This window comes from Anas platyrhynchos, chromosome 20, assembly GCF_047663525.1.
Source record: "Anas platyrhynchos isolate ZD024472 breed Pekin duck chromosome 20, IASCAAS_PekinDuck_T2T, whole genome shotgun sequence".
Classification (NCBI taxonomy): Eukaryota; Metazoa; Chordata; class Aves; order Anseriformes; family Anatidae; genus Anas; species Anas platyrhynchos.
Genome location: NC_092606.1, coordinates 7,664,670 through 7,682,117, shown reverse-complemented (window position 1 = coordinate 7,682,117; position 17,448 = coordinate 7,664,670). Strand labels below are relative to the sequence as shown.

The 17,448-nt window shown below is 42.7% G+C and overlaps 1 protein-coding gene across 1 annotated transcript in view; it reads right to left on the bottom strand.

Moving 5' to 3' along the window:
- Positions 1-17,448, bottom strand: part of RABEP1 (rabaptin, RAB GTPase binding effector protein 1) — a 52,219-nt gene that overhangs the window by 30,582 nt on the left and 4,189 nt on the right. Inside the window, exons 2-3 of the mRNA XM_027445874.3 lie at positions 2,929-3,057; positions 613-816 (exon numbers count right to left, since the gene is read on the bottom strand). Of these exons, the coding sequence (XP_027301675.1) occupies positions 613-816; positions 2,929-3,057 (333 nt within the window). The remainder of the gene's footprint in view (positions 1-612; positions 817-2,928; positions 3,058-17,448) is intronic.

Here is a 17,448-nt window from a genome sequence, read left to right as displayed (position 1 = left end):
CCCAGTTTACATCCTATATTTTATTCCTTGAACATAGTTTGTCTCAGAAATTAGAACAGTTTTGCAACATGCAAAGATAATAAAGAATAGCTCAGAAGCATCTAGAAAAAAAAACACACAAAAAAAAAACAAAACACGAAGACCCACAGCTGAAAACCAGCAACACATGCAGTAACTAGCCTGGGGAAAAGTCCATGTGATGATATTGGAGGGACACAAATGTCTGACAGCAGAACTGTGTTTACACAGGAGAGAAGAGAATCATGCTGTCAGCCTAAAGCTGTTTTCAGTCTTGCCAAATCACATGTATTATACTTATCTTCATGAAGGATGAAGTATCACATTCCTAGTTCCTCAGAAATGTTTTGTATACATGTGGAAATTCCCACTGCCATGAATCCTTCTAACTTTTATCTCCATATTACCAGAAAAGAAGAACCAAGCTCCTTTTGCCAAGCCTAGAAATTATGCTTGATCTGCCCATTCTGTAGCTCAGTTTTGCCAAGACACGAAGAACAACTCTCCATATTCTGTACGAGAGCATACATAAATCACAGAATGCATGCCAAGGAGGTGTCTGATCTCAGTGGCAGTGGCTTGTCAGGTTGTTACCTTTCATTACAGCTTGCAGTGAGGCCACTTCTTCTTGCCACTGTCTCTTCACCTCATCGATAGCTTCCTGCTTTGTATTCTCAGAGACAGTGGCTATAGCTTTGATGTTCTCCATTTCAGCATGAGCTTCCATCAGCTGTGTCCGCAATTGTCCCAGATCATCTTGGGCTGCTTGAAGCACTGCATTTTGTCTTTTCAGGTCCTCTGAAAAGTATTATTATTTCCATTTAGCTTGATTAAAAATAAATTCAATCTGAAAAGTATCCACAGTTGCTATGACAAAGAGCAGTGCTCTAACAAGGGCAGGGAGGGAAGCGCTGATATTACAGCATCTACCTATAACAACTGAACAAATGTTAGCAGGTATCTTTGGGGAACATTGTTTCTTGAATTCATTTGCCCTTGTCTTTTATTTGACTTTTACTTGAAAAGTGACTCTTTTTTTGCTGATGCAGCCACAAATCAGACAGTGTAGCTATAACCTATGAATGAACATGCCTTGTGAAGGTGAACTGTGCTTTTAATTAGTTCAGTATTATTTAATTCATTCTGGTAATGAATTTGGAAAAGATAAAACCAACAGAGAAGACAGTTCTTCCCCATTTTTGGCACCAACTTGGTCCAAATTTGTTTCTAGTCTAGAATACAAAGTGTTCTGTCCACTCTGTGAACACTACCTGGAGCCCATATATGAAAACTGAGCAGCCAAGTTTGCTATTTATTGTGCCTGTTTCCACTAGAAAAAGAGATGCATTCAACTGAATGTCCACTACTTCCCTAATTGTTGCAACCAGAAGCAGAGATTAAACTAATTTCATATTATCCTCTTGCTTCAGATTAACTGAAACCTCAAAAGCTTTAAGTGCTATATATTATACAATTCATTCTAAAACTACTAACAGAAAATATAGTTTTATGCCCATGTAGCCTATTTCAACGGCAGTAACTTTTAGCAGAAACATCTGGCCAGCATACAAAACCAACAAGCTATCTCTATTAATCAAGCCTGGTGCCCAAGACCTTACTACTTGAAAAAGAATATGAAACTCTAAGCTAATTGAGTACTAAAAAGGACATTAATCCTTGAATTAAAACAACAACAACCACCACCACCACAAAATCCTATAGCATCTATGTTATTTAGTTCCTAAATGACAGTGTTAAAGATAGCCTGCCACTGTCCCACATGTATTTTTAGGAAAGGGTCTCAGAGTACAAAGAGGGGGAAAAAGCTTTGGTGGAGGGGGAGAAGTAATTGCTTGTATATTCTTCTCTGGTATCCTTTCACTCTGGTATATATGAAAGTTGTTTTTTTTAACCATCATAATTTTCTATTTTTTGACTGTTTGGAAAAGAGAGAAGTACTGAGAGAAGTACTGCTGATCTCATCAGCAGCATCTTGTATCTCAAATTTCCTTTCATCCAGCTGCTAGAAACACAAAGAAATAGGCCTTCTGTATGATCTGATCTTCATTATGCCTGTTGTATTTCTGCTCTCATAAGCTAATACAAGCAGCTGCAGTCCTAATGCATTATTTTTTGGGTTTGCTTTCATATGTTAAGGACAGAAAATCATCAGAATTAGAAGTAAACCAATTTGGCTCTCAGAACAGCAACTATCACTACTCTCCAAGTCTTCATTGGATATTTGAGCTCATATGGTTCAAATTTTCCTACAGCGTGCTATTGAAATAAATGCCCTTGGCTAGTATTAAAATTTTTACAATGTTTTCTTGCTTACATTCTAGCTCAGATTGAAAAGTAAGACAAATTAATACTGTATGAAAGAAGCTAGCCACAAAGCATGAAAAGCACATCATCTAGACTACATCTTTCTGCTTCAGCTGCTGTTCAGAGAGAATGAGCACACTGACTTTAGAGTTAGTATTAAATTCAGGGGTGATGTGTCTGGATGTACAACAAGTTGCTCGGCTGACTCCCGTCTGTGCAGCCAAATTTTTAAATTAATTCCAAAAATTTGTTCCTGTAAGCTAAAGAGCCACCAACTGAATTTTACTCCCTGCTCATCTCTTACATTCTTACTATAAGTGTTTAAGACCTTACTTTTTCATTTTTGGCAAATCAAAAGCAATGTGTTATCTCATAATGGATATGTAGCCAATATCCCAGTATTGGAAGAAAATTCTCTTAAATCCTAACTAGGATTATCCTTAACCGGAGGAAAAAAAAATTTGTGGTGTGCATGTGCAAATGGGAAGCAGTAGTTGGCATTACAAAGGTTATTCTTCATATAGGCTTTATGTACAGCTAAAGTTTAATTAAACTTTCAAACAATCCAGAAAATAGAGAACTTACCTTCCTTAGCCAAGTACAGCTCCTTAAATTTCGCTCTCTTTTGATTAAATTCTTGCTCGAGTTGCTGCTTTGTGCGCAGAAATTCTGCATTGACCTTTTCCAATTCTGCCACCCGTTGTAGAAGAGCAACTAAAAATAAAACAGAAGATAAGGTACGTCACTAACAGTTAAGGCATCCCATTCTGCAACTTAGAGGTTTGAGGCTTTTGCTTTTTGAAGTATATTTATTAATTAGTTCAACTGTTGCCCCACAATACATCAGAACAACCAGTGAGAGTCCTTTAAGCACAGAGGGAAGGTAAGTTCTCTTAGACTGCAGCGTCAAATCGCAGTAGGTATCTCCACAGCTATTTGGGCACGTGGCAGGGAATTCTATAGAAAACAATTCCCCCAAAGAAAATCATACTTCTGTAAATACACCGAAGGAAGCAATTGGGAAAAAACAAACAAACAAAAAGCCCGTGAAGGCCGAGCATCGAAGCACCAAGTTCTCAAAGGCTGAGGTTGAAGAAAACTCAACGACAGCCGCTGAGCTAACAACTACAGACAAAAAAAAATAATAATCATAAACTAAAACATGATGCCTTGATGTCTCTTGCCTTCAGTTCTGCACTTCCACTAGCACGTTTTTCAGACTACATTCAACCAAACTGCCAGAAGATGACCACAATCTATGGAGAAATAACTGATCATCAGATCAAACGCTTCCTGTTTCCAACAGGTAAAAATCCGTAAGTGAGCACATATATATCAGCATTTTCCAGTATTTACTGCATTAGCAGATGACCTGGTGGTATGGCAAACAAAAGGAATAGTATTAAGTCCACAAGGCACTGAAGACTGTTACAACATGATCACCACAACGCTACATGACACTATAAAGAGTGAGAAGCACAACCGCCACCCCTATAATACTGATCTTTATGTGCAATATTAACTACTTCGCACCTCAAGAAGCACAGGCCTGCTTTAGGTGCCAGAGGGTTTCCTACTGTACACCTCAGAACTCAAATTCAAAATAGAAACAAGAGGCAGATGAGCTCAAACAAAACCCACCTCCATGCGGCAATGCACTGAGCAAACAGCGTTCCTCTAAGCAATCCTCTATCTGTTCTGCAAAAGCATTTTATGGACATGTTCCAACTCCGTCTGGTAGAAAAGCTGAATCACTTTGTTTCAGTTATAGTCCCTACACAGCACAGACTACATACACAAAATATTGATCCATCAGACGCGCTTTCATAGCCCACCCAAAACACATACCACTAAAACCAAGTACAGAAAACGTAGTACAGTGGCCACACAACTTCAGCAGCAGCAAACATTTAGACTTGCAAAGTGGTGGCAGCAGATCTACAGCTTACAGTGGTAAAATGCTGGCTGGTGAACGCCATTGAGGCTGTGTGTGTTATGTTTATTTTTAGTACCAGATGACTTAGAGTAACTGCAGGCATGAACAAAAGGATCTTTTAAAAGCACTGGTATGTTTTACTGATTGCTGTTTATGAGGGCCTATGGTATTATAAAACATAGTGCTTAAATTATCTGCTCAACTCCATGCTGGATAAAAGGTATGTGTAGCTACAGAACCAAAGTACTTTTAGTTTTGCTTTTTCAATTGAACTTTCAGTATTAAGACATCAGCTTTCCTGGCCACCCTCTCTTATTGGGATTCTGCAAGGCAAACTGCACAGGGGAACTCTCCAGAATGCAAAAGAAACCTGCAGCAAAGACAGCTCACTGAGAGGAAAGCTTCAAAGGAGCTCAGAAAGCGCCTGGATCAAAACCAGGACTGAAACAGCATGCGTGGAGCCAGGCCCAGGCTCGACAGCACTTCCCAAGGCTAAAGAGCTGCCTTCGATCTCTTGCAGAAGGGTAAGCCTACGCTTCCACTCCCCGCTGGCTCCAGAGATCGATGCTGGAAGCCAAGGCAGCTGGGCGGCAGGGCTGGGAGGCACCTGGCGGAGCCCCCACAGCCACCACGCCGCCGCCTCAGAGCCAGGCGAGGCCAGGCTCGGAGGAGGCGCTTCTGGTGCCATGGCTTCGGCTCTTGAAGGGACGCGATGACAGGCTCTAACACCTAGGGGAGGCTGGATTGTGCCACAGCCGGGCAGGTGCCCAGAGCCATACACACAAGTTGAAAAAAAAGCAAAAAGGAACCTAGGCATCGCTCGCTGTATGACCGACATTTTGAAGACCTCACAACAGCGGCTGTGCTACTGCTCCCATCAGAAAGAGAACTTTGGCTGTGCAAAACAACCAAATTACATTTCTTCTGAAGAGGAGACTTGCTTCTGCCGAGGATGGAGGGCAGAGGACACCACAAGAGCAGATACTTTATGCTGAGGAAACAAGAGATTCGGCCTTCCTAAACCCTCCCGCCCAAGCAGAGAGGGGTGGCAGGGTCACCAAGCAGGAAATGGAAATGAAACTTAAAGTGCTTTTGTTTTTACAGTGTGGCCTTTCTCTCCAGCATGCCAGTTGCATGTAAAAAGAAAAAAGTGAATAACCTGGCACAACAGCGCGCTGTCTGCTGCCAGGCCAGCTGTAGGCCCTGGGAAGAGCAAACGGTGACAGGTGAGATCTGCAGGCCACACATCGGCACAACTGTGTTAGCATTATTGCTTTCATTCACGTACTAGGCTCAAAGTGTTTTTACCACCTATATGAGGTACGTTCAGGACAGATCCTGACGTTCCACAGACAGGAGTTTCCCCACACCAGCGTTATCCACGTTTCACTAACACAAGATGCATGCACCCGAGGAAAATAAATCATATTATATGTCAACCCCCAGAAATGCGTATGTGTAAAAAGAAAAGCAGGTTATTTTTAAGACATCATCACAACTACCTTCTTTCTACTAAGTGAAAATGGTTATATTTTCACAAAAAGATTGTCTTTTCAGTGGATATGGTTTGTACGACAGCAAAACAGATGCTCCACTTTCTAGAACGAACCCAAATTCGAACTGCCAGATGCAGGTAGACGCAGGACACATTACACAGATTAAAGCCTGCCTGGAAAAGCACTGAAGTCACTGGCAGGAAAGGGACATTCAGAGATTTTCAATTAGATCAATGTCATTTATAGCTGAAGTCTTGCTCTGAAGTTAGGCCCAAATCATCTCAGTTCTGTAAAAGCGCTGAGAAAGAAAAGTTTTTATTTGCCATCATAGGCTGGCTTGGTTAAAGCTGAAAAAAAAAGAAAAAAAAACAAAAAACAAAAAAACAAACAAAACACCAAAAACTGTTCATTTTGGAATTGTTCATGAATGGGAGCACCGTACACAGAAAGGCAGCCATCAGTGGCTGAGGACATCAATGAAGCACACAGCAAACAGCTCTATGACAGGAGCCGCCATTACATGCCGGCCCCCAGGAGGCAGGGAGCACTCTGTATGCCCTAAGAGAGGCAGTGTGGGAGGCCTAACTCCCCAATTTGGGCCCTAACTCTTTAAGAAGCAAACAAAAACCCTACAGACCCACTTGGTAACTCACAAAACAGCACTGATAAGAGTTTAAAATTGATGGGCTGAACTGAAAATGAAGCAAGCAAATGAAACAAGAAATTACTGTGGCCAACCATTACTCTACAAATAAGGCTTTTTTTAGGGTATCGGGGACTACTGATGGCAGCCAGACAAACCAATGGCATTACTAGCTTTGTTTCTAATGAACTACACGGATGTTGTATAGGTACTTCATGTGAAGAGCAGGGATCACCATCTACCTGTTTAACGTTATAAAACACACTGCACGCTATTACATGGCTTGACCAGGTGGAAGAACTCAAAAGAAGGGCAGCAAAATCCACTTATGAGTGGAGTCATCCATTTACGAGAAGGCTACGAGACTATTGGAGCACGTAACAAGAAACTACAGTGAAAAAAAGACCAAACTTTCTCTTAAACCAACACACGGCAAGGTTTCAATGTAAGGCAAGTACACGAACAAGCACACATCCTGTATGTGACTAGTTACTTAAACGCTGCTTCACAGATCAGCTCCCAAAAGGATTAAATTTTATCTATGACAGTTCCCAGTTATGCAAACATGTAGTGACCATTCCTGAATTAAGACAGACAAAGCCGATTATCGCCAAGTTTATTTTTGAGTACTAGGTCTATTTATAAAATTAATACCACAAAGCTTTCCACTTGATATTTAGGATGTCAAACATGACATCAAGAGTTCAGTCCTACAGCTGAAATCTGAAAAACAGATCAGAAACAAACTACTTGCCTCCAAAATATTTGCTAGACATAAGTCACTCGTGTCACTTTCCACCTCTTCCTTTTCCTGTTATGATTGGGCAGCCATATCTTTTTATTTTTTCCATACCTCTGTCTCAACCGTTTTTTTCTTCATGCTTATTTCCTAACAGCCCTAAATTTTATCCACCACAATGCCATACTGGAGCCACATTTACAGTGCTACATAAATTTGCAGTCTAGAAGTCTGCCACCAGTACATGTATTTTGACTGCAGACAGCTTTTCTTAGTTTTATTTTCTTTAAAGATTTGATTAAAACAAACAACTTGCAAAACATACTCCAAAGAATGCAGTTGTTTGGTAAGTGGCACCCGAAAGTAGGTTTTTTTTTTAGTAAGTGAGTTGAACAGAAATAATTCCCGATTTATGAAATTGAAGTGGTGTTCTCTTCAAGGAGCAAAGCTTTCCTTTACACACTTGAACAACAGCACACCAAACTGAAGGGGAGAATAAAAGGGGGTGGGAGTGGTGTAGAAGGAAAAAAAGAATTATTTGCTTTCCCAAACTTGCATTTGTAAGCATCAAGCATTTCATTTACCTCTTCTGGACAAACGTCTATAGCTTATTGGTCAGCATACACTCGTTTAGTTTTATTTAAGGACAGAGAACTCATTTTCAGAGGCAACAAAACCCTTTGCATTGTCACAGATCTCCTTTCCTGAGGACGTCACTACACGCAGTGCTGACAGCCAGGCTCCAGAAAGAGAAGGAAAGACGGCGATCCTGCAGCTGTGCTACGGGAGACGCGCTGCTGCTTGCCAATATCATTACCAGCAATTCTGCAGAAGTAACTTTTAGGCAGTTCCGTATTTTGGGCACTGTGGCTTTCAGAGACCTTGTTATATCTGCCCAACAACTTATAGCTTATGGTACAGCTGAAGGTTATTTGACATCCCTAATTCCTTCTGTACCAACTAAACATTTGCAAGCAAGAATCCAGTACAAATTTAATGCTACGTTCATTAAAACTTGGTGGTGGAATCAAATGCACGTATCATTTAAGATGCTGAACTAAGCCCTGCTGCAGCATATCAGTTATAATAACTTTTTATTGCAGTAAATCAACAATTGCAGTATCAAAAACATTCAACTGAGCACTGCACATTAAACATCTAACCACATTATAAATACGTAACATCAAGCAGAGCAGCTGGCATTATGCTATGAAAATAGTATCTAACTTTTCCACTGTAACTTGTAGTCTCAGTAATGCCTGTTCCTATTCTTTATTTTCCTTGCTTTAAGCACTGTATGACATGCTACAGTAAGGACCTCAAAGAAACACAACACTTAAATAATTAAAGTCTAAAGAAATGGAGAAGGCGAGATGGGAAGAAGTCTCTTCTAGAGAAAACAAGGGTCCTTTGCGTGACTTCTAGCTATCCAAAGATTAATTAACAAGTAGATAACTTTCGATGTGGTACTGTAAAAACCCACGCAGCCGTTTGTATGACCATCTCCACGGCATTTGAAGCGAGTTGCTTGCATGCTGCAGGTGTCCCCGAGGAACCCGCTCCTGCTCCCACCAGCTGGGGTTGGGGTGGCTGCCACCCTGAGCGCAGCGACAGCTGGCACTGCTGTTCTACATCAGCGTCCAGGTGCACAGCCAGCAAACAACGCTGAAAGCGTTTCCAGGTTCAGGTCAAATGCTCATTACCAAAAATGCCATGTAGTACTTGCTAGTAAGGCAACTTGTTGTCCTCTGTCTTCCATGTGCAACCATTTTTACCCAAATTGTCCTGGAAGCATGATTACACAGTGAATGTTGTCACATAGAATTATAAGGGGAAAAAGAAGCGAAGACATTGTTTCTCCTTCTCCGTTTTTCTCCACTACCACTTCCCTCTTTTTCTCTCCTTCCTATGGGGCACACAATACATTAACTACTTCCTTGCTTTGTTACTGCCTCCTTCGCCTTTCTTCTCAGACACGAAACCGGGCAGCTGCTGTTCTGGAGTCCAAATCCCCGATGCTCCCGTCGCCCTCGGTGAAGGGGAATCACAACTTACCTCCTCCCAATCTTGATAAGGCCGATTCACGTGGTGAGTAATGCTCCCCACCTCTTCCACACATTTAGTCATTCTGGCCCCAGGTAATTTAAGTCTAGTTTTAAGTTTATGCTTAGCTAAACATTATTTAAATCAGAATGCAATGGAACAGCGGTCACTCGCATCAGGTATCACGGGAATGCAGCTATTTACATAGGGTTGTATGCACAGAAGTGGGCTTGGACTCTTTTCCCCAGTAATTTATTTTACATTTGCCAAAAGCACCTTCAACTCCCAAGGGCAGTCCCCTACCTCCATCAGTAGCCTGTTTTTTCCTGCACCCCTCACCACAGTAGCAGGTCCTTTTCCTTTACCCTTTAACCAACCTTTTGCCGTTTTGTGCACACACTTGACCTTCTCCATGCAAGTTTCAAGCCAATGAACGTGGGGTTTTGTTGTCCTTAGTTTTTCCTCTAATTAATTCCTGCCATTGAGACTTTGGAAGGTGAGGAGTACAATCCCTCAAAGCTTCTGGAAAACACTATCAGTATTTTTTCAAGAGTAACACCACCCTCTCTGCCCCATCAATTAAATGGTAATTTAAATAGGGCAGCAGTGGATCAATCACGGTGTAGGAAAAGTCAGCTAGACATCATGATGGATGGTGAGCCAGAGAAAGGATTTTGGCTGCACGTGGTCATCCTACTGCCACCATCACTGAATCTGCTCAGAAACACAATGAGTTTGAGTTCCCTGTAAACCAACAGCAAGCAAGTTACAGCTTAGTGAACAGAGACACTGAATTCACCTATAGAGACAAAAAAAAAAAAGAGAGAACTGAGTTATTACTCTCATCTCAGTCACCAGCATGTTCCTTGATCTCTCTGTGCTTCTATCTTATTCTCCCTTGCTGTAACACTGACAATTTTTCATTTTTATAACCTTTCCTTATAAGAGGCTCATTTAAAAAAAAAAAAAAGTCTTGGCAGAAATAAAATTCAATGACTTCTTGGGTTTATGGAGGGTTTATTTACTCTACAGGCTGTGTACATTTACCCAGGCCAGCCACTGCTTGAGCAAACAAGCGAGCATGGTGATGACAGCACAAACCACAGCAAAGGTTAAGCATCCAAGTATTGGTCAGGTTTCTCTAAAAGGATTCACAGCTTGTGCTGAGTGTCATTGCTGCTACGATTATACCACTATCAGCTTAAAGCTAGTCTGGATCTACATACCCTGCAGTCACAGTCCAACTTGATCCTTTGGCAAAGCTTTTGAAGCATTTAGTACGGTGTCTACGCTTAAACAATGCACCTGTCAAACACGTCAGCGTTCACGTGCACGTTGCCACTCCTTTTATTTCATCAGGCTGTCCTATCTCACTAACCAGTAAGCTAGGCAGGCAGCAGAAAGGTGTTTCAAGCAGACAGAGGAGGTTCCTTCAGCCCCTAAATAAAACCCTCCAGCAGCGCCAGCTACTCCCCTCCTGTAGTATTTTGAAGTCCCAATAAACAGCCAGGCAGCTCCATTCTTCTTCACCAAAGTAACATTGAGAATATGAATGAGCCTTCATGTTTGTGCAGGAAGGCTTCTGCCAAGCCTTGCCACGCTCCCAGATCTAACCATCACGTGTACAAAACAGCCAAAGTTCAAAATGGGACAACGCTACTTCACGTGGCAATTACCCCTGACAGAGGTCTTCAGAGGATCTTACCTTGCAAAAAGACATAATGGAAACAGTGCTTAATACCTGTTTGAGTAAACCACCAGAAATCTGCTGTGCTGATCAAATATTCTCATTTCAGATGGACGGGCATTTGGGGAAAGCTTCTGACACTCACTCCACTATGCAGGAGACCACTTACAGAAGCCAGCACTCAGAACACCGCTAGTATAAATGGTTTTTAAGATGTAAACGTTTACCATGCCCAGACAACAAACTCGGTGCTGATTTTCTTTCACAATACTGTAATTGCTGACTCATCTGCAGTGGGAGGAGAAAAAATCCCTTTGACTCCTTCTAACATGTTTGTCACATCGCTCACAGATTTATTAATGGCTGTCCTCTTTTAGGGAAAAAAAAAAGTGAATAAAGTGTGACTCAGCTCCCAGAGCAACAAAACAACCCCACTGCATTGTTCGCTGCGATGAAGTAAGTGAATGTATAAAACATACCCGTTCCCATTAATTCCAAATTCTTCCAGATACCACTCCTGCAAGACCTCACGCTGTGCTGCCATTTGCCGTAGGGCTGATTAATTGTGGTGTGGCTTTGGGAGCCTTCAGGCTACGTACCATCCCAACACCCTGCCACCCCATCTCTGTGCAGAAGGAACAAACTAACCATGACCCAGCAGAGCGAGAAACTCCAAGAAAGATAACAAAATTGAAATATCTGACTGGGGAGAGAAACACACAGGCAGACCAACAGAAGACAATGAGAAAACCAAAAAGCTCCTCTACCATTTCTACAGGTGTGAGGAGAGCACCACCGAAAGCAAGTCAGCCTCTGCACAATTTCAAAACCAACATGGTCAGGAACAGCACACAAACGCTTCCCACCCCTGCAGCTACCAGACAGCACCCACATATGGTTACAGGTACCACAAAAGCTTCTAAGACAGCAGGACCTCACACGGGACTCTTGGGTCCCGTGTGAGGACTGTGAACAAGCACCATAAGAGGGGTTAATATCAAGTTCCTTTCTCTCCATGGCTCCCTGCCCCTTCCTAGAACATTTGGCAGCCCAAACGGGTAGCCAGAGAACGAACTGAGGACAGGACCAGGCTAGGACCCGGTTTCAAGGCAGAGTCATTTCAGAAGTGTTAGCTGTGAGAAGAGCCCCTTGCAGGCATGAACACATGGTGCCTCAGAGTAACCACTTCCAGGATATAAATCTTGATAAATGGCCTGGAAAATGCGGCTGCCAGATGTATTTATGGAGACACCGTGGTGATAAGTACAGTATGACAACTAATAAAAGATGATTAACATCTTTATTTGATAAGGAACAGGATACAGTCCCTATCATTGGGAGTAAGGTTTCTGCAGCAATTTAATAGTTTCCCTGAGAACAACAGCCTCCTACTCCCCCAAGTCTCCATAATCTATTTCTTGACAGGAAGCACTGCCATCAGTCTATATATTTCTACTTTTTGCTACCACTTGTCACTAAACGCATTTCTGAGCAGTTAAAAAGGAAGAAATTCCTCCTCCAGCATGAAGTTTTCATTTACACTGCAACATTTCAATATATATATATGCCTGGGGAATAAGCAAAACAACATGAGGACTTAACTAAACCTGCAGTTATTATGATCATTTGAAGTAAGCTGAAGCCCTGGTGTTAACCTTTTTGGGTAACCCAGGCCCCCACCTCACCCCGGGTTAGCCCCAGCACAGTACGAGGACCCGTGGGGCTGTGCAGCGAGGTGATACAGCACAAAGCTGGGGACGGAGAGGTGTCAAACCACTTACTTTCAGCCCATCGGGACCCTGCCCACGCTCGTCACGTGGCTGACACGTACCAGAACCACCACAAACACGGCAGCGAGGCTGCAGGCTGCTTCAAACCATGAACAGGAGTCTGCACAACACATCCGTATCGCCGCCGGGAGGTCCCCACCCCTTCCTTTGTGCCAGCTCTAATACTCACTGAATCAATTAACTCATTAATCCAGCAGCGAGCGGCTCTCCACCGGGTGGCTGAGCCGAAGTGGCCCAGCAGCGGCTCCCACGTGTCAAGCAGGCACAAAGGTGAGGAGGGAACACGACTCTGGGAGCCTGGCTTGCCTTCTGCCCTGCGCTCCCTTCTGGCGACCGAGCTCAGTGTAGGGTAGGGTTGGGTTTTTCCCCTTTTTCTTTCTTTACAAGACTTTATGGCTGTCATAAAAGCGATAAATGGCCTTCTCCAAATCCTGATTTCCATTCAGGCCATCTAGGGGCAGTTGCAACATAACCTGTGCCAGAACACCAGCTCCAAAGCTCACATTTCCCACCCATGTTTCTACACACACAGTTTGAACAAACCCAACTGAACTGGTGTCTCCCATGTAAGCGCATTCAGACTGGTACAAAACCGAGCTGGAGGGAAAAACATATGGGAAAACAGCTCAATGCCACAGCCAGGTTAGGCTCACATTTACTTCTATTTGAAAGCAAGGACACGAGTGCAAAACTGCAGCTAAATCAGACCCTATAACGAGCCATCACAACCCCTCCTGCATATCATCAGGTAAATGTTAGCCTCCGTGCCTCCAGCGAATCCACCAGGGTTTTCTACACTATGGAGGGATTTAGCATCTTCATCCCTGGTTTCATCTAGAAGTCAGGCAGGAGCTGTGCAGACCAGGCAGACAGCTGTAATGCTCACAGTTAGAGGTGTCAGTCAAGCACTGAATCTGGAGTCTGGCTAATTGCTTTCCCATTAATTTAGTACACGTCTCTAGACACACACAAAGAAAAAATGTAAACAGGCATTGTGAGCTGACAATTAAGAAAGTATTACGTGAAACCAATTAATCATCCCTAAAAGAAAATGTAACAGATGACATAAAGATGTCAGTTTATGAGGTGCTTTGAATGAACAGAGCCAAACTCGAGTTTCATATTCCACCAAAATAAAGCAAGTAACAGCACAGCTCAGTTACATCAGGGATCTTGGCACAGCCCACCGCTAATGTAAGATGGGTGTTCCAACCCTCGTGTCTGTAGTCAATGGGAGTCTAGGACATCTTCAGCAGGCCTTAGGAAATACGATTTTCTGAAGGGACACCAGACACTGACCTTTATAGGGATGGTTAAGATAATCAGCTGCTTGAACAGTAACTTCTAGCACTCATCTGTGCTTCTTCCCTCTATAGATTAAGCCAGTGCAAATACAGATGTCAGGAATATTTCTATATTCTGTGTTTGTAGACAAGTTAGTGTTTGCAAGTTACTTGATTCTGTGTTTCTTTCTTTAACGTAACCAACCCCGTTGCCAACCCAATCATTTCACAGAGCACTGCTGTAGCAGCACTTAACACATGGCACAAAGATCTCTTGCTGAGGAACATTGCAATGGTAACCACACGTGCAAATACAACGTTACCCTGCCAAGGCATGGGTGCGGTGGGTAAACAGTTCTGCATGGAAGCATTTAGACAAAAATTTAGGAAGGTGAAAGAATGATCTTTCTTCTTTACAATTTTGCATATTTTTCTCTTTTTTTTTGCCATTTAAATAGCGTTTCAAGCCTTGTTGCAACTGGCTGGAAATTAAAAACATGCATCAACAAAAGCAGCAACACAAATCACGCAGTCTATTCGGGATACTTTCTTAAAGCCTTGGCAACACTGCTCAATCAACAAAGCTGGGTTGGTCTCATCCTTGGTTAATCGCTTCCTCTCACCTACAAGCCATACCCTCAGGAGCATCCACAGAAACAATTCTGCTGTCTTTCAATTATTGATTCTGATTTTCTTTGCCATGTATAATTTCTACAGAACACAAATGACATAACAATTTTATTGGAAAGGTTATTTTCAGAAGCCACAAAACAAGGAGAAGAACACAAAAAAATTCCCACCTAAATTTAAATTTCTTCCCTTGGTGTGAAGCACCACAGCACAACAAGCCTCTCTTCTTTATTAAATCAGGCTTGGTAGACTTTTTGTTTGTTTGTTTTAAGCTCTTAAGATCTATTTTGCAGTTATGGTGGGGACACGAGGCAACACAGGGCTCTAGCAGCCTGCAGCACGATGTGAGGAGTCACACAGCGGGCTGCCTGCCCTGCTCCCTACCCAAGCCACGTCTTCAGAACTGCTCTGGTGGTGAGGTTTGGGGCTCTTGTGTTTCTCTACCGTTCCAAAGGAGAACAGCAGTTAACCTCCAGCAATTAATTTCTGCAATCCGTGATGCATATAACCGCTTTGGTTTACAAATAAAGAAACCAAGGTAATAAAGAATCAGATGTCAGCCAATCTCATGATAAATAGGTGAGTAGCTGAGGTCCAACGCCTGCCAAACTCTACAGCTGGTTCGGAGAAAACACTGAATCTGCATGAGATGCATAAGGCAGTGGGGCTAAAAAGCAGGTGAGTACCTGCTCTGTACCAAGAGGAAAGCAAGAGAAGACCTTCTCTTTTTAATAAAAGCTGGTAAGATCTTAAAAAGAAAAAAAAAAGTCCACAACAGAACAGCAAACAAGCTAAGAATCAGCATAGCTGGCAAGCAGTGCTGCCTGGAAAAGAAAAGAAGAAATTTTTCATGAAGAAAGTGCACTCCTACAATTTTCTCCAGCAGCAGAATGGAGGCATGGAGGAAGGATACTGAGGACATCCCAACCAGAGAGCAGAGCAAACAAAGGCTGGAGCAGAAACAGGGGTTGTCCACAGACGGGAGGCAGCAAAAGGCCTGCAGGAGGGAGAGCAGTGTTTAAGGAAGAGGAGGTGATGGTGGGTGGGAAGGAGCCCTGAGGAAACCAGAGGATGAGCTGAGCAGCAGCAGTTGTCCAGGACGGTCAAACAGCCGCTTGGCCTTGGAGGGGAAGCATCCAAAGGTCACGCAAGGCGATGTTTCAGAGGAATTAACCAGTCACTTAGCTGTGTGGAAACAGAAATTGCCAGGGGAGACGGAAACAGATGTGAAGGGTGACATGAAAGCTTTCATTTTATTCTCTGTTGTATGTGGAGGGGCTTGACCACAGAAGATGAGCACGGGATGAGGACAGGAGGGAGAACAGAGGCACCGCAAGGCAGCTGGCTGCCAACAGAAGTCGTGGCTGAAAGAAGCAGACATGAGTAGGAAAAAAGGAAAACAGGAACAAAACAAAACACAGCAATTTGTGAAGTTTTCTCAATAACTGACTTGGGCACACTATAAGCTAAGAAGAAAGCAGTTACAGAGACAGACATCAAGTGGCCCTCCTGGTGTCAAGGATACCTAGGGAGGTTTCCTCTGTTCTGACAGGTGAAATCAGTGGTTTTTCAGTCCTTTTGTTTTGTTTTGTTTTCCTAGAACCCCCCAGGCCTCCTTTATAAAAAAAAAAAACAGACTTAAAGCCTTCTCACAACAGAGTTACTTTTTAAGGGGTTTGTGGAAGGCAGCACAGAAGGAGCACCTGAGTGACAGGGGTCTGAAGGCCACGGGCTGAAATGCTGCTGGGTTAGAAAGAAAATACATCAGTCAGGCCATCCATCTTCATTTTGTACTTACAAGCTACTATGCAAATGAAAGACATCATTACATTAACGGATGTGCTGCAGTTCTGCACTCTGAAGGTACGATACGCACCATTAATAATGAGACACAACAAGCCAGCGTTTTTCTCAAGCACCAGGGATATTTCAGCAAAGTACTCAAAAGCAACCCTGTATTTCCTGAAAAATACAGAAATCCTACCTCAGGGTACACTCCTCACATGTTCCTCCTATGCCAATTTATATAAAGATGTCAAATGATTTACATTTTTCCAGAGATAATTCATCATCATGCTTAACTGACTATACCATGACTAAAATTACACAACACTTATCCTATTTATAGAGTAACTTGCAGAGACTAGCACCAGTAACTCAGACTCCACTGGCGCAGGTACTGGAAACAACTCTGCAAGTAACGACTACGAACCACTCAGAAGCACTAGACCTTTGGAAAGAAAGATGTTACTCTTAAACACACACAGAATGGCATTTACAGCTACTCCTTGTCTTGTTTTTCTTTCCCACCCCAGCCTTGTTGTCAGGTACAGTTTGGAAGTCTGCTTGGTAAGTGCTGCTTATCAGTGCTATCAGTGCTTATCTTGGAAGACTTCAGTCAGAGCAAAGCCATAACCTCATGCTTTTTGTTTTAAATACAAACCTTTATTTAAACAGAATTATATACATACATATATATATATCTAATATAGAAAACTTCACATCTTAGAAGAATTTTTTAATAAAGTGCCTGCAGCGAAAGCCTGCCATTCAACCATCTCCCGTTATGAAGCCAATGGGATCTGGTCCACTCCCACGCTGGGAGACATTGTTTGTTTTAGCTTCTTAAAAGTTTTAAAACAAAATTCCTTCCTCAATCACTTCCAAGGGAGCACACACAAACTAGTTCCGCAGTGGGAATCCGCTCCACCCACAAAGGGCTATGGGAAAGCAGCTAAGCATCTTGAGGCAGCAGGCCAGAAAGGACAGAAAACATTTCGGAAGGCCATCTTGTCAATGATGGTGGTGAACTGGCCAAGAAGCAATAAAACCGGGCAGAGAATTTTTATTTTCCAGTG